At 38.4% G+C, this 25046-nt stretch overlaps 1 protein-coding gene across 1 annotated transcript in view; it reads right to left on the reverse strand.

Annotated features, from left to right (window-relative positions):
- Positions 1 to 25046, reverse strand: part of PLXDC2 (plexin domain containing 2) — a 547478-nt gene that overhangs the window by 245637 nt on the left and 276795 nt on the right. The window contains exon 4 of the mRNA XM_049881892.1: positions 23172 to 23241. Within this exon, the coding sequence (XP_049737849.1) occupies positions 23172 to 23241 (70 nt within the window). The remainder of the gene's footprint in view (positions 1 to 23171; positions 23242 to 25046) is intronic.

Here is a 25046-nt window from a genome sequence, read left to right on the forward strand (position 1 = left end):
TCTGATATGTATGGGGTCACTTGAGTCATAGTTAACTTGATGGCTACTGGTAAGGTAATCGTCAAATGTATCAGAGTATTTGTAAGATCAGTCAATTGTCATCCTTCCTTGGGCTCTCTGACACCTTCAATTAACTATCATGTAGTACAAGTTCTTTTAATAAACTATCATGTCTCTCAATCCCCTCTTTTCTAGTCTCTTGCCTTGGCCCAATTTAGGCTCCATTGTTTTTAAACAGGCTATAATGATGACCTGGACTCAGTTTTCCATCCATCTTTCACAATGTAAACAAAGGAATAACCACAATAATTTACCCCACAAAACTTTCAATGGTCCCACCCTACTGATTACTAAATAAAGTTCAGCCTCCTCCTAATAAGAAGGACTTTTACATAATGTCCCTAACCTACCTTCTTGACCTTATTTCTTAGTAAACCTCTCCATGTACCCTATGTACAAGTCACTGGACTACTCACCATTCTCCACATGTATAAACAAGTTACCTATACTTATCCTATTTCCTCCTTCCTTGTAACTCATTTCCCTAGCTTTTCAGCCTGCCAAAATCCTACTCTTGCTTCAAGATTTAAGTCAAATTTTACTTCCTCCATAAATCCATCTATGGCCCATGCAGAAGAAATTAATTTCTTCTTCACTGGACTTCCAAAGCATTTGTTACTATATTTACAATATATGATATGACATCTATATTACATGTATATATTAACAAAAGACATTTGAATTTAGCTAAATTTAACGTGTCTCATTTTAACCACTTGTGAGTGTATCAGAAATTCTATGATATGTGTTATTTATGATGCTGTGAAACACAGACTGAACCATCCAGTATGGGAATGGCATGGTGGAATAAGTCTCAAAGTTAGTTGTGAGCCTAGCCTGTACTTCAGCATCCCAGAAGCTATGTTCTCACAGGGTCAAATATATGTTTTGGGGAAATTATATACTGTAATATTTCTACTTTGTGTAAGAGATATATCCCATAAACCTACTGCTGTCAAGTCCATTCCGACTCATAGCAACCCTGTAGGACAGAGTAGAACTGCCCCATAGAGTTTCCAAGGAGTGCCTGGTGGATCTGAACTGCCAACCTCTTGGTTAACAGCTGTAGCACTTAACCACTACGCCACCAGGGTTTCCAATATATCCCACAGCAAGAATAAAAATTAGCTAACCTTCACTGAGTTTTTTTTTTTTTTTTACTGAGTATTTAGCACTTGCCAAAGACTGTTTCATACACTTTATGTGTATCATCATATATAATCCTCACAACAATTTATAAGGTAAGTGCTACAGACATACCCATTTTACAGATAAGGAACCTAGAGACTAAAGGTCACAAAACTATTAATAACAGGGACAGGATTTGAAGCAAGGCTAGCTTACTCACAGCTTACCTTTTTAATCACCATATTCTGCTGCCTGTCAGTTTACTAGAGGCAGTGGTTTACACACCTATCTCTTCTTCTCTTTGGGGCAGAGATGGTGCCTTTGGGTTTGTTTCATCAATACTGCCCAGCCTTGTTCCTCATATATAGAAGGTTCCAGTATTAACAATAAGTTTGACAACCACTAGTACATAGTAGCTACCCCAGGATTACAACTGTTCCCTAAAATGCTGAACTTCAAATAATTCTTTTTCAAACCAGAAACATATCTCTTTCACTCATAATTCTGCATTCTTCTTGAATGCAAGGCTACGAATTCTCATTTGCCCTGAGATTCTTCCTTAATAATTAACTTAATACATATTGGAAACATTTAGCTCCTTCATGGCAGCTGTGTAAAGTAATCATTGGCACAGGAAGTGCAGCATCAGGGGAAACCCTTACTCTACACTTTAGGGACAACTTGTCAGAAACTGACTTAAAGTTGATTTGAAACACCTCTAGACCGCCTATGTCCCTAGTGCTATGAAGTACTCAAATTTTCACTCTTTCACCCACTGTGGTTTAGATAATTTTGATTTTATGGAAAAAAAAATGATTTACAGAGCCTCTACTGTATGTTACCTTTCTTTGATTCTGTACTGGCAAAATGCACTTCCATAGCACTGAGTTAAGGCACTGGAAGGGTGGTGTGGCCAAATGCCATAACCAGCATGCCCTTGATTAAAACACTGGGAAGGTTCAAGGGTATGTCAGAAGCAGTAAGCAAATCATTAACATAAAGCTCTAATGAAATAAACACAGGACATAGAAACCACAATCCGCTAACAGAAATACTGCTACTAAATGTAGCCTACTTATTTTTCTTTTAAAACAAACTGCAAATACGCTGCCCCTGGTTTTAAATTATCTACTTCATTAGGTTAAGGAATTACATTTTCATTGCTAGCCAAGTGGCTCTTCATCAGGGAGAGTGGGCCCAACTGCCAAAATGTCAATGCCAAAATACTTTAATGGCATCTATTGGAGGAAGAAAAATCACTCAAGGTTAGAAGGTCCCAGTGGCTATAAGATCACCCAGAGTTTTACATATGTAGTTCAACAAACAAATATCTCCCTGGACAACATCAATATTTATTGGCATGAAGCTATTTCCTGTGTAAAACAAATGGAATGAAAATGACAAATTGCGGTCTACTACATGGAAAAGGACAACTTGGCCATTTTTTAAAAAACTTACTCATCAAGAAAACATTTTCATTCTAAGTGTTTAATGGTGTGAAAAAAATCGAAACCAAACCCACTGCCGTTGAGTTGATTCTGACTCACAGCAACCCTTCAGGACAGAGCAGAACTGCCCCATTGGGTTTCCAAGGCTGTAAATCTTTACGGAAGCAGACCACACATCTTTCTCCTGTGGAGCGGCTGGTGGGTTCGAACCCACAACCTTTCCATTAGCAGCTGAATGCTTTAACCACTGCGCCACCGGGGCTCCTTATTAGTGTGAATAAGTAATCTTAAATACTGAGTTACAGGTAGCCAATTGGTTGTCATCATGTCAACTCCTACTCATGGAGGCCTCAGGTGTGTCAGAGTAGAACCGTGCTTCATAGGGTTTTCAACGGCTGGTTTTTCTGAAGTAGATCACCAGGCCTTTCTTCCAAGGCACCTCTGGGTGGCCTCGAACCTCCTACCTTTTGGTTAGTAGTCAACTACATTTACCATTTGTACCAGTCAGGGACTTGGCTGAGTTACAGGTAAACCCACTATATCTTTGATCTGAACAGCTTACAGAAGACCTCTTCTTCAAGCCAAAGCACTGGAAGAGGGGTAGGTATACCTGGAACCTATAAACCTTATACGTATGTGGTCCCCGGACAAAATGCTGGAACTCCTCTTGCTGGCTTACATGGACCTGCCAAGCCCCTGCTGCAAAGGGAAGCAGATCTGACTCCCACAGAAAAGGAGGGTCATGAAGTTTAGGACTAACAACCTAAAATAGATTGATGTGTCATGAAATCAAGACCTTCATAATAATACTTTTGACATTTTTTTGCTCTCATCTCTGTCTTTCCAAAATTAGGGCCTAATGGGATCCTCTTAATAATTAAGAATTTGTCCCTCAGATTTTGGGAGAAACTGTTTTTAAACATCCTTATGCTTTACATTTAAGATCCAAAAGGCACTGGTATAGACGACTTTAATCTTAGAAAAGACATTGCTTTTAATATAAAGCCAGGCATAATAATAATACAATTGCTATTCGGACTGGCATCAACATAATTTCTCTTAAATTAACTGCTCTGAGGTGCTACAGGCTTGATTTTTCAAGGGGCTACTACAAATGTTGTTCACTTCAAGAATGGGTTATTTGACTGAGGTGGTTTTGACAGATATTTGTCTCGTGGAATCTTATTTTTTGTTGGGAAAAAAAAAAGTCTCTTCTATAACCCGGTTTGAGATCTTAACCAAATGGCATATGACTATGATGTGATTTGGAGAGGCCACTCAAAATTGTGCATTTGGACCAAACTGAAAGGAGACAGCCAACAGACACTTTGCATTGGAGAAACGCTGATAACGACATGCAGAACTTCTTTATTTCCTAAAGAAAACAGCACAACAGAAAAGAAGGGGGAGGGAAACATGTATTATATTTTAGGGCACAGATCTGGGGGAAACATAATGAAAGACATCAGGTACTAGCTATCTTTAAAAATCTCTGAATACAAATTATCTTTAAGCACAAAAAAGTGAAAGAACAAGTGTGTGTCCCCAGTGAAAACCTTGGAAAGACAGACACAAACAGAGGTGAAATTGAGCTTTGTAACAACAACCCTGTCTGTGCTCAGTAGTCTAAACCTTGACCTGTGAAGCAAACTACTACAAGAAAGTAATTACATACACTATTATCGACTCGACGGCATTGGGTTTTTGCGATCAAGGGATGACTGATTTTTTTTCCTTTTACAGTAAGTTTATACACAGTAGAATTTATGCTTAAACCCCCTAATTGCTACCTCTGACATGTAAATGGAAAGATTTTTATAAGTTCATAAAGACATTCTTTCTAAAAATAGGGGCTGTCCTCTTAGCCATGCATAATAAATACGAGCATCACCTTGGGAGTTGTTGCAAATCAGATTCCTGGGTCCCACTGCTGCTGCCAGAAAGTCTGAGTAGAGGGTAGTGGTGCCTAGAGTTGGCTCAGTATGGGAGCTTTGTCATTGTTACTAGTTCCTGTGGAGTCGACTCCAACTTATAGGGATCTTATGTATAAAACAATGAAGAGTTGCTTGGTCCTGTGTCATCTCCATGATGGTTAATATGTTTCAGTTTGTGTTGATATCCATAAGGTTTTCATTGGTTAATTTTTGGAAGCAGACCATCAGTCCTGTGCCATCTCCATGACGGTTGGTATACTTGAGTCCATGTAGATATCCGTAAGGTTTTCTTCATTGGCCTTTCTTCATGTCTGTCTTAGTCTGGGCCCTCCATTGAAAACTGCCTACCATGGGTGACCCTGCAAGCCACTAGAGTATGACAAACTGACAGATGAGTGGTGGTTTTAGTCCCCCATTATCTAGCTCAAGTTTCCTATGTCACCCCAAATAAAATAATAATAATTAATTAAAAGCACAAATCTTATATGGGTTTTGAAATTTGAAAACTAGAAACTTTGCTACTTTTGTTAAAATGAATCTTAGAATCTAAGCAAAAATAGTGTGCATGCTATGCAAACTCAGCTTAAGGACAATTGGTGAGGTTCATCCCCTTCTTGCCCTCCCGGCCTAACCAGGTCTCTGACCCTTTGCCCTTCCTCCATAGAAATTCTAGAGTAACCACTGTAGGTAGATCTGGTGCAGGGCCCAGATATTCATATTTTTAAGAAGCTCTCCAGGTAATTCTGAGGCAGAGCTTCTTATTCATTCTAACATTTTATCAATTCAGCGGCAGCCACCTGATAAGCATGCAGTGTTGAAAAGCAGTTGATTTAGTCTATGAAAATTGATTTTTAAAGCTAAGTTGAATAGCAAAATTTTTTGTTTCATCCAGTTTGTTTTGCTTTGTTTTAGCCAGTAGGTGAGAGCCTGGTATTAACGGTGCCAAGCTGCTTGGGAAAATACTGTAGGATCGGCCATTGTACAAAACAACCCATTACCTCCAGCAGAAAAAAGAAATCCATGCTTTTTGCCCTTGGTCTGAAAGTTGTGCCATCTACGTATAGAGAAGGCAAGATATTTATTGCATAAGGATTACATTGAAATAAAGATTCTGCTTGGACAATATTATGAAGATAGTTTTCTCAACAGATGTTTATATAGACACAGAGATAATATAACTCCTTGCCTCTGCCATTGCCTTCCTGAGCACCATACAGAAGCTAGTGCTGAAAGTTTTCATTCTACATATTTCTTACCAAATATTAGACAGATGCATCTCCAGGCTGTCCCACCAGATCACTATTTCCTTCTATCCAATAGCATACCTTGAGGGGCAGCCAGCAGCTGTCTGTTGTCCTACACAGGTGTCTGATTTGTGGGCTCTCCTAGCCTCTCTGCCTCTGCCTCTGCCTCTGCCTCTGCTTCTGTCTCTGCCTGTCTCTGTCTCTGCCTCTGCCTCTGTCTGCCTCTCTGTCTCTGTCTCTCTGTCTCTGCCTCTGTGTCTCTGTCTCTGCCTCTGTCTGTCTCTGCCTCTGCCTCTGCTTCTGTCTCTGTCTCTGCCTCTGCCTCTGCCTCTCTGTCTCTGCCTCTCTGTCTCTGTCTCTGCCTCTGTCTCTGTCTCTGCCTCTCTGTCTCTGTCTCTGCCTCTGTCTCTGTCTCTGCCTCTGCCTCTGTCTCTGCCTGTCTCTGTCTCTGTCTCTGCCTCTGCCTCTCTGTCTCTCTGTCTCTGCCTCTGTGTCTCTGTCTCTGCCTCTGTCTGTCTCTGTCTCTGCCTCTGCTTCTGTCTCTGCCTGTCTCTGTCTCTGCCTCTGCCTCTGCCTCTGTCTCTGCCTCTCTGTCTCTGTCTCTCTGTCTCTGCCTCTGTGTCTCTGTCTCTGCCTCTGTCTCTGCCTCTGCCTCTGCCTCTCTGTCTCTGCCTCTCTGCCTCTCTGCCTCTGCCTCTGCCTCTGCCTCTGCCTCTCTGCCTCTGCCTCTGCCTCTCTGTCTCTGCCTCTGCCTCTGCCTCTCTGTCTCTGCCTCTCTGCCTCTGCCTCTGCCTCTGCCTCTCTGTCTCTGCCTCTCTGCCTCTGCCTCTGCCTCTCTGCCTCTCTGCCTCTGCCTCTGCCTCTGCCTCTGCCTGTCTCTGCCTCTGCCTCTGCCTCTGCCTCTCTGTCTCTGCCTCTCTGCCTCTGCCTCTGCCTCTCTGTCTCTGCCTCTCTGCCTCTGCCTCTGCCTCTGCCTCTGCCTCTGCCTGTCTGTCTCTGTGTCTTTTTTTTTTTTCCTAGTCTGGAATGTGTACTTCCTGGGCCTACACCAATCCCTGACTCTTAGGCCTTCCCTGAGAAGCAGCAATCTATCCATCTCCTGCAGGGTTTATCTCAATTATTCAGAATAATTGTCCACTTGGGCTTCATGAAATTATTCCTACCTCTTCTGATCCCACCATCCTGCTGAAGGCCTACCCTAAAACCCAGTCAGGCTTCTGCCCCTGAGACTGGCTCTTTATAACGACAGGTTGCCCAGAGTCAGGACATTTCCAGGAACTGAAGTCTGTACTTCTGAAGTTTGATTCCTGCCCAGTTTAAAGCTCAATGAGCTCATTGGACATAGTATTGAAAAAATAACCAACACCACAAGAGTAGTTCCACCAGGTTCTGGTTTTACCCAACCCAGTGCCGTCGAGTTGATTCCGACTCACAGCGACCCTATAGGTTCTGGTCTTACCCACTTGTAATTCACTTCCCTTTCTCATCCATCCACTCTTGAAGCTCCAATACTTCTCATCGCCATATCTGCAGGGATTATGACAACTCATACAAACAATTTGCATTTTCTTATTTCTCCTTTGAAAATGCCCAGGAATTTGTTTCTAATTTCTTCTTATTATATTGTTAACCAAATAGTTTCTAATATATAGAATACATATTGATTCATTAAATTGTGATATCTACTATTAATATGATTTTCTTTCAATTGTTGTTGAGTAGATTAGTCACATTTAAACCAAGAATCGCCAAAATTCTATTTTCACTCCCACATCCAGCAATCTGATATTACTTCAGCTTCATTCTCAGACACATTAGATATATTAGAGTTGAGGTTTTGGTATTTTATGACGGCATTGCAGGTTCTTCTATGAACAATTAATAAGAAAATTTAGCATGTGATATAAGTGTTATTATATACATTAGGGGATAAAAATTTAGTAAGTCAATAGTGTTAAAATAAATGGATATCCATTTCTAAAGAAAAGCAAATTTCCATTTACTTTTTATAATGATAATTAAAAAACCCATTTGTCATGCAGTCAGTTCTGACTCCCGGCAACCCACGTGCATCAGGGTAGAACTGTGCTCTACAGAGTTTTCAGCGGCTGATTTTTCAGAAGCAGATCACCAGGACTTTCATCCAAGGAGAATTATAGGAAGATCAACTTATAAACTTAACATGTTTCAATGAAAACATTTAGAAAGTAGGAAACAGAAAAGTAACCATTCATAATTCTACCATTCTAAAACAATCAACATTTGCTTTCCCTTCCATTCTCTTTTCCTTTGTATTTTAAAATAACAACCATCAGAGTATACTTGTAATTTTACATCTCGACTACTATCAGAACATCTTTCCATTTTAACACCCAATCTTAAAACATTAATTTTTAGTTATATTCCATGAATCTCATTTTTTAGATTATCTAGAAGTTGGCAATATCCAATACTTTCCATCTTGTATCATCGGTTTGACCAGACTTTAATGTAAAAGAAATAGCTTAAGTATTTATCCAATATCATTCTTAGTTACTGAAAGTTGGAGAAGTATAAAGAGTGAGAACAGTAAACTTATAAGAATGCACTACTGCAAAGTTAAGTTTTGGGAAAATAATTATTTTGTTTTAAAGGCATTTTGGAGGAAACAGATAGGTGACCTGACACATTTATATATATAAAAGAGTGTTTAGTTGGTTGGGTTGTTTGTTTTAGAGCTCAATGACTAAAAATTCATAAAACTTTTGATTAGTAGTCTTTGTTCAACTACATATTACACACAAATTGCCCAATGGGACTTTTATGTCAACTGATTCATGTAAAGGAAGGCTCGACCACTGTATTGGCTTATTGGTAATTCATATTTGAAAAAAAAATTATTAACCATTACATCCCAGCACTTTAATATTTCCCCATGAACACTTTCTTGTTATTATCAGAAACTAATATCAACACTTGAATGATTTGAGATATTTGAGGTAATGAAAAAGTAAAAATAAAATCTAAAACACAAATTTACCTGACCAGAATAAACTGAGTTTAAAAAGTGGATTCATCTCCAGATTAATTTCCGTGTTAAATATTTAAATATATCTTGGCCTTATTGGTTATTTTTAGAAAGCAATGACAAAAGAATATCCAAAATTCCCAATACATATTCTAAATTATGTTATAGTTGAAACTTAAATGAAATGCCATAAACATTTTATCAAATATTCTCATAGTGAGTAATTTCAAAGAAAACTAGATAAACTGAAAAGATTATCCCTTCTTTAAACAATTAGAAATTACATTCGAGCTCAAAAGTACTCATTAAAACACTTTGTAATACAGTATAAAATGTCAGAATTATTTTTAAGATGACTTACCTTTATGTTTAAAGAGTTTTACTCTTTATCACTTAAACACTACTTTTTTTCGCAAAATCTAACTGTTCCAAATATAATTTTCTATTTTTTAATATGTAAAAGTACTTGATTTTATCTGCAACTGCTAACTAAAAAAGAAAGCTTATTAAAAAAAAATTTTTTTTATTGTGCTTTAAGTTTACAAATCAAGTCAGTCTCTCATACAAAAATTTATATGCACCTTGCTATATACTCCTAGTTGCTCTCCCCCTAATGAGACAGCACATCCCTCCTCTCCACCCTGTATTTCCCTTGTCCAGTCAGCCAGCTTCTGCCCTCCTCTGCCTTCTCAACTCCCCTCCAGACAGGAGTTGCCCACATAGTCTCAAATGTCCACTTGAGCCAAGAAACTCACTTCTTACCAGTATCATTTTCTATCTTACACTCCAGTCCAATACCTGTCTGAAGAGTTGGCTTTGGGAATGGTTCCAGTCTTGGGCTAACAAAAGGTCTGGGGACCATGATTTCCGGGGTCCTTTCTAGTCTCAGTCAGACCATTAAGTCTAGTCTTTTTATGAGAATTTCAGGTCTGTGTACCACTGCTCTCCTGCTCCATCAGGGATTCTCTGTTGTGTTCCCTGTCAGGGCAGTCATCAGTTGTAGCCGGGCACCATCTAGCTCTTCTGGTCTTAGGCTGATGTAGTCTCTGATTTATGTTGCCCTTTCTGTCTCGTGGGCTCATAATTACCTTGTGTCTTTGGTGTTCTTCATTCTCCTTTGCTCCAGGTGGGTTGAGACCAATTGATGCATCTTAGATAGCTGCTCGCTAGTGTTTAAGACTCCAGACGTCACCCACCAAAAGTGGGCTGCAGAATGTTTTCTTAATAGATTCTATTATGCCAATTGACCTAGATGTCCCCTGAAACAATGGTCCCCAAGCCCCCACCCCTGCTATGCTGGCCTTCTAAGCATTCTGTTTATTCAGAAAACTTCTTTGCTTGTGGTTTAGTCCAGTCACTGTATCGTGTGTTGTCTTTCCCTTCACCTAAAATACTTCTTGTTTACTATATAATTAGTGAATATCCCTCCCACTCTCGTAAACATTAAAGAATATTTTCTTCTCTGTTTAAACTATTTCTTGATTTCTCATCATAGTGGTCTCACACAATATTTGTCCTCTTGCAACTGACTAATTTCACTCAGTGTAATGCCTTCCAGATTCTTGCATGTTACAAAATGTTTCATGGATTCATCATTGTTCTTTACCCATTGTGTGAATATACCGTAATTTATTTATCCATTCATCCACTGGCGGGCTCCTGGGTTGATTCCATCTTTTTGCTACTGTAAACAGTGCTGCAATGAACATGGGTGTGCATATGTCTCTTCATGTAAAAGCTCTTATTTCTCTAGGATATATTCCAAGGAGTGGGATTGCTGGATCATATTTTCTATTTCTAGCTTTATAAGGAAATGCCAAATTAATTTCCAAAGTGGTTGTACCATTTTACATTCCTGCCAGCAATGTATAAGTGTTCCAGTCTCTCCACAACCTCTCTAACATTTATTATTTTGTGTTTTTTGGACTAATGCCAGCCTTGTTGGAGTGAGATGGAATCTCATTGTAATTTTGATTTGCATTTCTCTAAATGGTTATTTTAACGGTTTAATGGGTTTTAATGGCTATGAGTTGGAATCAACCATGAGCATTTCTTCCTGTATCTGTTAGCAACTTGCATGTCTTCTTTAGTGACATGCCTGTTCATACTCTTTGCCCATTTTTTAACTGGGTTATTGGTCTTTTTGTTGTTGAGTTTTTGCAGTATTATGTAGATTTTAGAGATTAGATGCTGATCAGAAACGTCATAGCTAAAAACATTTTCCCAGTCTGTAGGTAATCTTTTTATTCTTTTGATAAAGTCTTTGGATGAGCATAGGTGTTCGATTTTTAGGAGCTCCCCGTTATCTAGTTTCTCTTCTGGTGTTTGTGTATTGCTAGTAATGTTCTGTATACTGTTTATGCCCTGTATTAGGGCTCTTAGTGTTGTCCCTGTTTTTTTCTTCCACAATCTTTATCGGTTTAGATTTTATATTGAGGACTTTGATCCATTTTGAGCTGGTTTTTGTGCATGGTGTGAGGTATAGCTCTTGTTTCATTTTTTTGCAGATGGATATCCAGTTTGTCAAAGAAACTGTCTTCTCCCCATTTAACTGACTTTAGGCCTTTGTCAAATATCAGCTGCTCATATGTGGATGGATTTATGACTGGATTCTCAATTCTGTTCCACTGGTCTATGTATCTGTTGTTGTACCAGTACCAGGCTGTTTTGACTACTGTGGCAGCATAACATGTTCTAAAATCAGGTAGCATGAGGTCTCCTGCTTTGTTCTTCTTTTTCAGTAATGCTTTACTTATCTGGGGCCTCTTTCCTTTCCATATGGAGTTGGTGATTTGTTTCTCCATCTCACTAAAAAATGTTGGAATTTGGATTGGAATTGCATTAAATCTATAGATGGCTTTTGGTAGAATAGACATTTTTACAATGTTGAGTCTTCTTATTCATGAGCAGGGGATGTTTTTCAACTTACATAGGTCTCTTTTGGTTTCTTGCAGTAGTGTCTTGTAGTTTTGTTTGTATAGGTCTTTTATGTCTCTGGTTGATTTATTCCTAAGTATTTTATCTTCTTGGGGGCTACTGTAAATGGTATTGATTTGGTGATTTCCTCTTCGATGTTATTTTTGTTGAAGTAGAGGAATCCAACTGATTTTTGTACGTTTATCTTGTATCCTTATATTCTGCCGAACTCTCCTATTAGTTTCAGTAGTTTTCTTGAGGATTCTGTAGCGTTTTCTGACTATAAGATCATGTTATCTGCAAATAGAGATACTTTTACTTCTTTCTTACCAACGTGGATGCCCTTTATTTCTTTATCTAGCCTAAATGCTCTGGCTAGGACCTCTAGGCACAAGGTTGAATAAGAGTGGTAATAGAGTGTATCCTTGTCTGGTTCCCGTTCTCAAGGGGAATGCTTTCAGACTCTCTCCATTTAGGATGATGTTGGCTGGTGACTTTGTATAAATGCCCTTTACTATGTTGAGGAATTTTCCTTCTAAAGGATGCTTATTTTTTAAAGTAGCTGTGGAAATTGATAATAAACTAATTAAAAGGCATTTCCCCCCACGTTCTTTGCCTTCAGCAGAAACCTTCCATTTGAAAAATAATTCCAGCAGATTAAATAAAAATCTCTTTGTAGCACTCGGGCTAGTCAGATCAACAAGGTAATCTAAACTCACCATAACCCCATTAGAGCTAATAAACAAAACATTTAGACATATTCCTTTTTTTTTTTTTTTTGAGCTATTATGGTTCAGTTCCAGAGCTCTAGCTCTATCAGTTGAAGTAAGAACAGTTTTGAGCCATTTTCACATCATACTTGCTATTTTCCTGTAACATATATTAAAAAAAAAAGATCCTAGAAATAAAAACCAAACCAAACCCACTGCCGTCGAGTTGATTCCAACTCATAGCAACCCTACAGGACAGAGCAGAAGCTTGTTAGGCATTCAGAATTGAGTTTACGGCAACAAGTCTGGTCTGGTCCTGGTATGGTATTTGATTAACTGAAAACCAAACCCATTCAAGTCAATTCCAACTCATAGAGACCCTAGAAGACAGAGCAGAACTGCCCCATTGGGTTTCCAAGGCGATAATCTTTACTGAAGCAGACTGCCACATCTTTTTCTCACAGAGCAGCTGGTGGGTTTAAACTTTAGACCCTTTGGTTAGCAGCCGAGCTCTTTACCACTGTGACACCCGGGCACCTTGTTATGTAGTATTTATTGTAAGACTCTACTACCATGTGTTACAAAATTGCTAAATTTTAGAAGACTTCCTGACAGAGTCCAGAGTCAGAATGTCAGCACTGGGCAGTCTTTAGAGGATATTCAGACCTGCACTAAGACATGACAGATACATGTGGCCAGATAAAGAGGGCATGCCCAACCATCTACATGCTGTTATAGCTTCCAGCAATGAATGCGTGGGCCGACTTTTAAAATAAGTAGTTAGGGATGATGATCAATCAAGTTCCTAAACGTGCACTTAGTTTCCTTGTTAGCTTTGTGGAGCCAAACCTGATGACAGTATCTTTCATTTTTAATGAAAAGAGTAGACAAATTACTTTAACAAGAACAAGCTTTATGGAAAAACTATTTTGAAAGGAAAAAAAGAGAAAACTTACATATAAAAAATTATATTAATAGTAACATAAGCTATTTACTCTAAAACAAGCATCATCAACTTAACCCAAACCCGTATTAATTAATTTAATCTGCACAAAAATCTCCTTACAAGCTAGGTACTATTATTGTGCCGTTTTACAGATAGGGAAATTGAGGCAAGACAGGTTAATTTGACGGATTAAGAGAGATTGAAATTGCTCAAGATCACAGAGCTATGACTGGTTTGGCTTATGAAACCGGACAGTTTAATTTGAGAGTCTGTTATTAAAATCTAGATGCCAGACTGTTTCTCTAACAAAATGAATTTCAATTTCTGGATTCAATGGGGATTGAGGGGGCACTTTTGAATTCATTTCTGAAATGGCCAGGGTCTAATATCAATCTTGCCTTGCTTAACATTTCTTCCTCTTATTTTCCAGGATTGGGTACTGTTAGAGCATTTTATACACACTTATACTTTTTTTTATTCTCATTTGGGTGATATGTTTGAGCAACTATCTGTGTAATCTTATTTATCTGAATTACTGGTGGTACAGTGGTTAAGAGTTTGGCTGCTAACCAAAAGGTCCTGACATGGACTGAATTGTGCCCCCCAAAATATAAGTCAACTTGGCTAGGCCATATTCCCAGTATTGTGTGATTGTCCACCATTTTGTCATCTGATGAGATTTTCCTATGTGTTGTAAATCCTAACTCTATGATGTTAATGCTCCCACACATCTGTCAGTTTGTCCTATTGTGGGGGCAAGAACAACTCCATGACAGCCAAAGTGCAAACTTGAGTGTATACCACCTGAATTTAGAAACCATCTCAAGAATAGATTTAATACACTGAACATTAATGACCAAAGACGAGAGTAGTCGTGGAATGACAGCAAGGACATCAAACATGAAGAAAGTGAGAGGTCATTAAGAAGAAAGGAAAGAAATAGAAGGCCAAAACGGATGTCAGAGGAGAGTCTGAAAGTTGCTGTTCAATGCAGAGTAGCTAAAGCGAAAGGAGGAAATGATCAAGTAAAAGAGCTAAACAGAAGATTTCAAAGGGCAGCTCGAGAAAACAAAGTAAAGGATTAAAATGATGTCCGCAAGGACCTGGAGTTAGAAAACCAAAAGACACACAGCATTTCTCAAGCTGATAGAACTGAAGAAAAATTTAAGCCTCCAGTTGCAACAGTGAAGGATTCTAAGGGCAAAATACTGAAATATGCAGGAAGCATCAAAAGAAGGTGGAAGAAATACAGAGGGTCACTGTACCAAAAAGAATTAGTCAATGTTCAATCATTTCAGGAGGTAGCATGTGATCAGGAACCGATAGTACTGAAGGAAGAAGTCCAAGCTACACTGAAGACATGGGCAAAAAACAAGACTCCAGGAACTGAAGGAATAACAACTGAGATGTTTCAAAAAACAGATGCAGCACTAGAAGCACACATTCATCTATGCCAAGAAATTTGGAAGACAGCTACCTGGCCAACCAACTGGAAGAGATCCATATTTATGCCTATTCCAAAGAATGCCGATCCAACCGAATGCAGAAATTATCAAACAATATCATTAATACCACATGTAAGTAAAATTTTGCTGAAGATCATTCAAAAGTGGTTGCAGCAGCAAATCAATAGGGAACTGCCAGAAATTCAAGCCGGATTCAGAGGAGGATGAGGAACGAGGGCTATCACCACTGATGTCAGATGGATCCTGGCTGAAAGCAGAGAATACCAGAAAGATGTTTACCTGTGTTTCACTGATTATGCAAAGGCATTCAACTGTGTAGATCATAACAAATTATTGATAACATTTCGAAGTATGGGAATTCCAGAACACTTAACTGTACTCATGAGGGATCTGTACATAGATCAAAAGGCAGTCACTCGAACAGAACAAGGGAAAACCCCACAGTTTAAAGTCAGGAAAGGTGTGCGTCAGGGTAGTATCCTTTCACCATATATTCAATCTATATGCTGAGCAAATAATCTAAGAAGCTGTACTAATACGAAGAAGGATGCAGCATCAGGATTGGAGGAAGACTCATTGACAATCTAGGATGTACAGATAGCACAACCTTGCTTGTTGAAACGGAAGAGGACTTGAAGCATTTACCGATGAAGATCAAAGACCACAGCCTTTAGTACGAATTACACTTCAACATAAAGAAAACAAAAATCCTCACAACTGGATCAATAAGCAACATCATGATAAACGGAGAAAAGACTGCAAGTTGTCAAGGATTTCATTTTACCTGGATCCATAATCAACACCCATGGAAGCAGCAGTCAAGAAATCAAACGACACACTGCATTGAGCAAATCTGCTGCAAAAGACCTCTTTGGAGTGTTAAAAAGCAAAGATGTCACTTTAAGGACTAAGGTAAGCTTGAGTCAAGCCATGGTGTCTTCAATCACCTGATATGCATGTGAAAGCTGGACACTCAATAAGGAAGACTGAAGAAGAACTGATGCCTTTAAATATGGTGTTGGCGAAGAATACTGAATATACCACGGACTGCCAAAAGAACGAACAAATCTGTCTTGGAAGAAGTACAGCCTGAATGCTCCTTAGAATCGAGGATGGCAAGACTACATCTCACATACTTTGGACACATTATCAGGAGGGATCAGTTCCTGGAGTGAGGCACCATGCTTGGTAAAGTAAAAGGTCAGGGAAAAGGAGGAAGACCATCAAGAAGACGGGCTGACACAGTGGCTGCAACAAAGGACTGAAGTGTAACAATGATCATGAGGATGGTATAGCACCAGGCAGTGTTTCATTCTGCTGTTGTACACAGTGTCACTGTGAGTTGCAACCAACCCACAGGCACCTAACAACGACAATGTGATTCTAATGAGGCAGATTACAGGCAGTTATGTTAATGAGGCAGGACTCAAATCCACAAGATTAGGTTGTGTTTTAAATCAATCTGTTTTGAGACATAAAAGAGAGAAGCCAGCAAAGAGGCAGGGCGGGGCAGGGGGAGACCTTCATACCACCAAGGAACAAGAGCCAGGAGAATAGCCCATCCTTTGGACCCAGGGTCCCTGCTCTGAGAAGCTCCTCTACTAGGGAAAATTGATGACAAAGACATTCCCCCAGAATTGGCAGAGATAGAAAGCCTTCCCCTGGAGCTGGCACCCTGAATCCAGACTTTTAGCCTCCTAAACTGTGAGAGAATAAATTTCTCTTTGTTAAAGCCATTCACTTGTGGTATTTCTGTTACAGCAGAGCTAGATGACTAAGACGAGTCGGCAGTTCCATGGTAATACATATTGTGGATTAAGTATGCCTTGTATAACTATTTTAAGGAACGTTAATATCTGAATGGAGCCCTGGTGGCACAGTGGTTAAGAGGCCAGCTGCTAACCAAAAGGTCAGCAGTTTGAATCCACTAGTTGCTCCTTGGAAACCCTATGGGGCAGTTCTACTCTGTCCTACAGGGTTGCTATGAGTCAGAATTGACTCAACAACAATGAGTTTATCTGTGTAATCTTATTTATCTGAATTATTGGTACACTATCCAGGGAAGAATGCAAGCAAAATATTTGTTGTCAATGCTTCAGATAAAGTCTGGATCCTCATTAAGTAGATGAGTGGTGCTTTCCAGAGGCAAACATTCGTACGTGAGTGTCCAAGCACTAATGGCAGGTTGACTCCCCCCATGCCTGCTGTGGCAGCAGAAGGGGATGTCCCTGGGGGAATCTTTTACCCCTACCTTTTGCCCAGACCCTCATCTCAGCTGATCAGTTGTCCCCATCCCTGTCCCACAATCATGACTCACCCACTGTATGCTAGTGGTCCTCTGTCTTTTGGTTTTCTATAAATTGCCCTCCTTCATTCTACCCATATTTCTCCTTCTGGCATTCTTCTTGCTTGTTCCTATTGACTCAAGTGTAGTTTCTGAGTGGCCCCTCTCTGTGTTTCCACTGACCTAATCTCCAATTACATTCCCTACCTGCAGTCCCAGGGAGCCAGTGCTAATGAAATATGACATGTTGATACAAAGAAAACCAAGTGTTTGTGAGTATATGATTGTCAATGTGCAACAGAAGGCCAAGAAAAAAGAAATTTAGTGATGTTGGTGAGTCTGCTAAATACACTGCAGACACTAGACAGTTTTGGAGAAGAGTAAGTTATCAACAGGACTGGTAAGATGAACTCTCAGGGTTACAGAGGTGTATCTCAGAGAATCACTTAGATAGAGCAGAGATAAATCACACAATTTATCTTTCTTTCCATGAATCCTTGAGAGCTAAGTTTGTTACCTTAAATTGGTGACCCGAATTGGAATGGATTTACTCTTGTAAATCCCACCCCCTTTACTAAAAAAAAAAAAAAAAATTACTTTCCCTTAAATCAGCTCTCCAGATACCCACAATATCTATTCTCTGTTCATTTAAAAAAGAAGATGAGGTCAAAATAACCCCATTCACTTCTTCACTAGATTCAGAGTGTTAATGGATGCATCAAGTTCTGTTATATGAGGTCATACACTTGCAAAGCTCTTGGGTTAGTATTTACAAATCAATCACTACGATGTAATAACTTTCCTCAGCTCTTAAAAAGCCCTTTATTATTGCTATGAATCAAGTCTCTCTAAAAAGCATGAAATATTATTTGAGACTTCAACTAAAAAACATTACCTCTTGAAAGTGAGAACAAAAAAGAATCTGGACAGTTTGGTCATACACTTCCTGAAACCCAACCAAGATAATATGTATTTCCATTTAACTTCTTAATCTCTATTGTTGAAGATTTAAATGACGTTTTTAAAAAAGGAAAAAGAAAATCATTATTGATTAGATATAGGAAATCCATCTAAATTTGGGTTTTATACACGCCCAAAGAGTAACAGTTGTTTTTTCTTCGGAGGGGAACTGGTGGGCTAGGAGATGGGAGAGAAAGGAGATTTATATCTTACTTTTGGCTGCTTACATTTTTTAAAGTCCATGTAATAATTTTTCAGATATTAAAAACTGATTACTTAATGAACATTATAATATTTTATTAGTCACCATATGGCAAATAAAGTAAAATTTGGTCTGAAATTTTAGACACTATTCTTATGGATCCTCCAAGGACAGAGTCATGTAGTAAAAAAGGGAGGTCAAATCCCTCATACAATCAAAGTAAGTAGTACATGGTCATCATTTTGTTTTCAACTCATGTCATCTCTGATTCCTAACCATAAGTACAACTGCCTACAAATTCTACACATCATTTTCATATATGAATCAGCTATCTGTCCACATATTTAAAACGTGGGGGCCAGAATTACCTGAGTAACGTCAACTTTTCTCTCCCCCAGAAAATGGAACACGCTTTGCCCTTTCCCTTCTCCTTTCTCTCATCACAGTGCTGTGTCTCCATGAGGAACTCATGATAAAATAGTAGCATCAATGGTCACAGGAATTAAAAATCAGATGCTCACACTTAAATCTACATTTTGAAGCATTTAAAAGATCACATTAGCCATCCAATGGTAAAAAAGGAACCAGTTACAACAGTCATTTAGAAAGAAAACAAAAGGCAGGGGGGTATGCAAATAACATATCTTAGTGATACCTTTCAAGGAAATGTTCTCATGAAATGCACAGGGGACTGGTTTTCTAATGCCTGAAATATCTGTATTCTAAAGTATTTTTTAAATAGAAAGATAAATGGATAATTTCAGATTCTATCACCAGTGGACCAGAAAATAAGATGGTATTTTTCCAATTCATTCTGTGAATTATTTGTATGGATGATTGAAGCTTTTGAATATTAAAATACTTAATAAGCAAAGAATCTTTTTTTAGTTTATAAATAAATGACTGGATGTTTTGTTTTTATCTACATTTTACCTAGAAACTTAGTCTTTTTATTATTATTTTTTGTTTGTGAAGTTTACTCATAATAAAATACAAATGGAATAGAAAGATGGGCCACAGTATATCTCCGTATTTTTAAACTACCCACTTTTAAAAAAAAAGTGTAGCCATAATACAAGACAATGCAGCACAACGTTTTAAGGAAATGTGTGTCCATGTGAATGGACAGAAAGAGAAGTAGAAATTTTAAGGGAACATGGGAAATGGCAAAACAGGTACTGAATTAGGAACGAGGGGGATTGTGGTTTAAACTATCCAGTTTGTTTATTTGCACAGCTTGCATTCACCTTGGAAATCATTCACCTTCTTCTTCCCACAACCCATGTAGAAACAGGCTCATGAGGAGTCTGCAGACACAATCAGAGAGAATGACAGCTGGTAGAATATCTCTGTTCATTTCAGTGCCACAGAAACCTCGACTATCTGCAATGGCTTGCAGTCAACTTTGTTTAACTTGACTAGTGGTTTCTATTTTTTTTCCCAAGCCTTTCATGATTAATAACTTTTTTAAGATTTGTAAGGCTAGTGGGCATTTAACAAGTAGAGCTGTCTGCTTATAACAATCAATCTCAGAAGAGTTCCATTAAAAATCTGTGGTTCAGAAGCCTTCCTCTAAGCTATTCACTGCATCTTAATGGGTCCTTTTGGCTGGAAACCTCTCCAATCACCATGATTAAACAATTGAAATTGCGTGTCTTGACTGGCTCTTTCTCGTCTTTTCCACTGCTCCCACCTTAATTCAGGCACTATTGTCCATGGCAGAAGTATTGAAAATCCTGCCAACTGTTGCTTTCTCTGTCTTCACCCACATCCTCTTTCCCTGCCAGTGTCCTCCACTGCCAGATCAGCCATCTACTCAAACAAACTCAATGCTTGCTCGATGTCATCCAAACTCCTGATGTTCAAAGTGCCTCCCATCGCTCTTCCATTGCCTCTTCACTAGACTCTTACTCCAACCTTCCATTCGAGATAAACTGACTTACTTGACAGCCCTACAAAACATACTTGATATGTCCTCAGCACTGCCCTTCAGGTCAGCTGTCCCCTTGCCTGGAATGTCCCCTTCCTCTCCACCTCCTCTCAGCTCATCTCTTTAACTACAAAAATTCTACCCTCCTTGAATGCCAATGTTAAATGCTAGTTCTTTCACAAGCCTGTTCATGACTGGCCCAGCCAGAATGACCTCCTTCTCATCTGAACAGTCTTCTGCTCAGTGCTTGCAGTCAACCGTCTTGTAAAGTTGCATATTCATATCTAATCCCTTCCTCTCCATAGATTCTAAGCTCCTGAATGAACCTACAGCTTCTTCTTGTCTGCACACATCCAGAATCTTGTACAGTTTTTTTTTTACATAGTAAGGATTCAGTCAATGTTGATTGAATGGATGAACAATGAAAGAACAAGCAAGCAACTTATTAAGATGAAAACATTTGTGGAAGATTCTGGTTTCATTTTCAAGAAACCCAAGTCAATGTCTAAATTATCTTGGCTTTGCCTCTTTACACAGGCTATAAATTATATATGTAAATTCTCCACTAGCCTATTTTGAGCAAAGAAAAAAAAGTTTCTTTACATTAGTGTTTTCTTCAAAGAAGATTTAGATCATTCAAGGCAATATTTTTTTTTTCTCACTTATTTTGGGGATCTTTTCAAAGCAAAATAGTACTTTGAAGCAGTAAAGATGACATAGCCATCTGTTTGGGCTTGCCCGTATCCACTTAGCAAGGGAAATCTTATTTCACATTAGCTGAATCACTGACATGAGTTTTAAAGATACAACTATTTGAAAAACTGAAAATTCAAAGCCATCTTTTTTTTTTTTCTACCGTGTGTAAAGATTTTGAAAAAATGTGACTGCTAATTCAACTTTTAAAAATACAACGGAACACTGGAAATCTCAATGTCAGAAAACATGGCTAATATCTTATAAATAACCATGTTTATATCACACTTTAAAGAAATGAGGAAATGTGATTTTATTTATGACTTATAAGTGGCTATCTGTCTATTTTACCTTTCCCCTTTTCATTTAATTCTTCAGTGGACATTAATTAAATGTCTATTATATGGCCAGCACTATACTGGGCATAGGAAATAGTACAATAAGCTTAAAAGACACAGTCCTCTTGTGCCTTTTACTTATATATAGTCCCTTTTTAGTCAAAACTTGATAGTTTCAAAATTAAAGCCATTGACTTTCCCCAGTGTCAGCTCCTCTGCTTGACTTCGCAATTTTAGCCAATTTTGTCATTCCTCTCCCTAGGTTTGAAAGCATGGAATCACCAAGACCTTCAGTATTTCTCACATAAACTACTGCAATATTCTTCAACTAAGTGTACTAACTCCAGGGTTTTTGTTTGTTTTTTTTGTTTTTCTCCACTTTGAGGAATTACACAAACAGAGAGATTCATCTTCTTAAAGATTATCGTTTACCTAATTAAGTGATAATTTACCCTGGAAGTAGTCTATAAAATTATCCCAGCCTACTTTTCTAATCTTAATATGGTGCTTAAAAAATTTTTTTTAAATAAACATACCCTACTCAAAGTCAATGGTTGACTATATTAAACACACTCACCCACTTCTTCTTTGGGGTATTTACTCAAGATGTTTCTTCCTGTGACCCATTCTTCCTTCCCTACACCAGCCATAGAAACTATAGCATCCTTCAAGAAATACCTTAGTAATTCCTCCATAAAGTCTTAAATGAATCTCACAGGTGTATCAGCTTTTTCATCCCCAACTCCAGTAACCCAGTGCCATCGAGTCGATCCCGACTCATAGCGACCCTATAGTACAGACCTGTATCTCATCATTTGTTTGTATTTTCTAAGGGGCTCCTCACATTCTGCTTCATCTGATAACACTTTTCACCTTGTCTTCTAGCCCACAACACTATACATTCCTAAAGGCAGAGGTAGTTTTCTCTATCATTGTCTGGAGTAGGTGCTCAATTAAACCTTTATTTGATTATTGATATTTCTGATTGCAAATCTTTTTCTAAACCTTACACATAAATTTTATATTAAAAGACAGCAAGAGTAATAAACATGATTTTCATACCATCTAGAAGACCAAAAATATGAGCCTTGGAGGGAAAGAGACTCTGGTCTGTGGTGCTTTAGGCATAGGCACTTTCGGTCTTTTCATCACACCTCTTGGTTTTTTAAAGTTTGTTTTTTTTTTTTTTTTCCTGTCTTTTTCATGTTTTTCTGCCATTTTCCTACTTTCTTCACCCCATGCCTTAGGCCTATAAGGATATTCTTTGGCATTTTGCTTATCTCTGCCAGTAGTACTGATGGATTAAAATGTTTTTTACTTCTGGGATATTCTACAAAGAATGACTACTTTGCTACGATATTGGTAATCTTTAAACTAGGCTCCAACTTTGTAGAGAAAAAATAATTATAAAAACTCAAACTCGATTTCAGTGTTTATTTTTAAGACTCTCAAAAGAGTTGGCAGCTGACATGGGCTGCATTTAATTATTAAAAACAAATAACTAAAAACAGCACACATGTACGTTTATGGTTATCTATATGTATCTATCATATTGAAACAAAATACAAATATATCAACAGCTTTCCTAAGCATATTCCTTTCTCGCTCTATTTCAATTTCAGCCAGTTGTGCAGTCTTAGTATATTATTAAAAAAATGAATTAGAACTTGGGAGAAAAGCCAAGTGAATCTAAGTTGAAAATTATTATAACTAAATTTTTTTTTCTGCCAAAAACCTTTCTCAATAGCTATACTCTTTCTTAGGCTTTATTTATACCCATGATGTTGTGGTAGCAGACAATGGTTTTCCCGATAAATGTTCCTCTTGAAATATGGAGTAAATTAAAAATAATAACTATAGTAAAACTGCAGATTACTTAAGGTGAATGGGTAGAATACCACTTACCCCCGGTTGCCACAGTGATTTCACGTAGGGAATGGCCATAAAATGGAAAATCGAAGGACAGATTCACTCTCTGCAAGAAACACCACCAGAAGAGAAAAATCAATAATGTAGAATAGGAAATGTGAAATGAAGACCTTTTCACTTAAAAAAAAAAAAAAAAAAAAGATGCTTCTGCTTTTTGCCAGTATTATTGCAATTGACTTTTTAAACATGAATCTTCGATGGTAATAAAAAATTTTTTTTCTGGGAATTAAATCTTTGAAGTATGTGAAAAGAATAAAGTTGGGCCTGGTAGGTTCTGCTCCTAGGTTCCAAGAGTACCCGAAAGTTTCAACTATAAATCAAGCTCCTCTCTCTAACATCCCCACTGCATTTTAGTGGTTCATGGCACAATCAGTTGAGTTCACATAAGCAGTTTATTTTGGGGTTCCTTTTAGTTTGACTTGTCTTCTCCACAACAGTAGAGCAGGTCAAGTCTCACTGAATAAAAATAAAAGTCTTTATTTTACACTATGACAGTTTATATATTCCATTTATCCTCTCCGTACCCCATAATGAAAGGCAGTTTCATGGAACAAGATCTCTTGCATCTATAGATCTAGACCTACAGATATTTTTATTTTGTAGATGCAGTGGGCTCTCGGATTTAGTTGATTATGTCCACTTTAAAAGCATAGTTTAAGGATTAAAAATGGTAGTTACTAAATAGCTAATTTTCCTTTGCATATGGAAAAACTAGAGAGACTTAGAAATGAGGGAAAGCTAATAACCCCCCTTTCCTAAAAGGAGGACTGAAGCTTTAGCACTCTGTGTGTGTGTGTGTGTGTGTGTGTGTGTGTGTGTGTATACACACACATATAGGACATCATGCTTGGTAAAGTGGATGGTCAGCGACAAAGAGGAAGACCCTTAACGAGATGAACTGACACAGTGGTTGCAACAATAGGCTCAAGCATAACAATGATTGTGAGGATGGCACAGGACCGGGCATTGTTTCGTTCTGTTGTACATAGGGTCGATACAAGTTGGAACCAACTCGATGGCACCTAACAGCCACACACATATAGATATATATGTTAACTAATATGTATGTGTTTATATTGTCTGTATACATACCTACATATGTATGTACACACGTATGTATGTATGTTGTTTGCAGAGCTTCGAACCCATTCTTCCAGGTCAGTCATGGCCAAGGAAGTGAAACCAAAACAAATTCGTATTTTTAAAATTTGGGTGAACCAGAATGATAACCAAAACAGGAAAAATTAGGGGTCGAAGCCCTGCTGGAAACCTAATCTTCCTTGTAGAAAACAAAGGCAGCACACATGTTGCATAGCAACCAAAACCTCTTGCCCACTGGATTTTGAGCAGAGTCAGAAACAGTGGTGCCCTGCTCACAGAGGCTACCAGCTGTGCAGCTTTGAATGTGTGTCACTCTCCACAGTCCTGCAAATAATTCAATTCATACATCAGACTCCTGAAAGGGCTCACTACGCCTCGTCCAAGTCCTCCATCCCAGGGACTTGAACCATAGTTTTTCCCGTTCTGGTTATCATTCTGGATCACCCAAATTATAAAAATTAGAGTCTTTTACTGTTTCGCTTCGTTGGCCGTGACTGAACCAGTTACAAGGTATTCGAAGTCCTGGTTGTTTGCCGTTCAGTTGATGCTGATGCATAACGACTCTATACGACTGAGCAGAACTGCCACATAAGGTTTCCTAGGCTGTCATCTTTACAGGAGCAGATCACCAGGGTCTTTTCTCCCACAGAGCCTCTGCTGAGTATGAACTGTCAACCTTTCAATTAGCAGCTGAGTGCTCAGCAATTGTACCACCAGGGGTCCTTATATATATGCTTGTGAGTGTCTCTC

The sequence above is a fragment of the Elephas maximus genome, chromosome 4 (assembly GCF_024166365.1).
Source record: "Elephas maximus indicus isolate mEleMax1 chromosome 4, mEleMax1 primary haplotype, whole genome shotgun sequence".
In the NCBI taxonomy this organism is placed as follows: Eukaryota; Metazoa; Chordata; class Mammalia; order Proboscidea; family Elephantidae; genus Elephas; species Elephas maximus.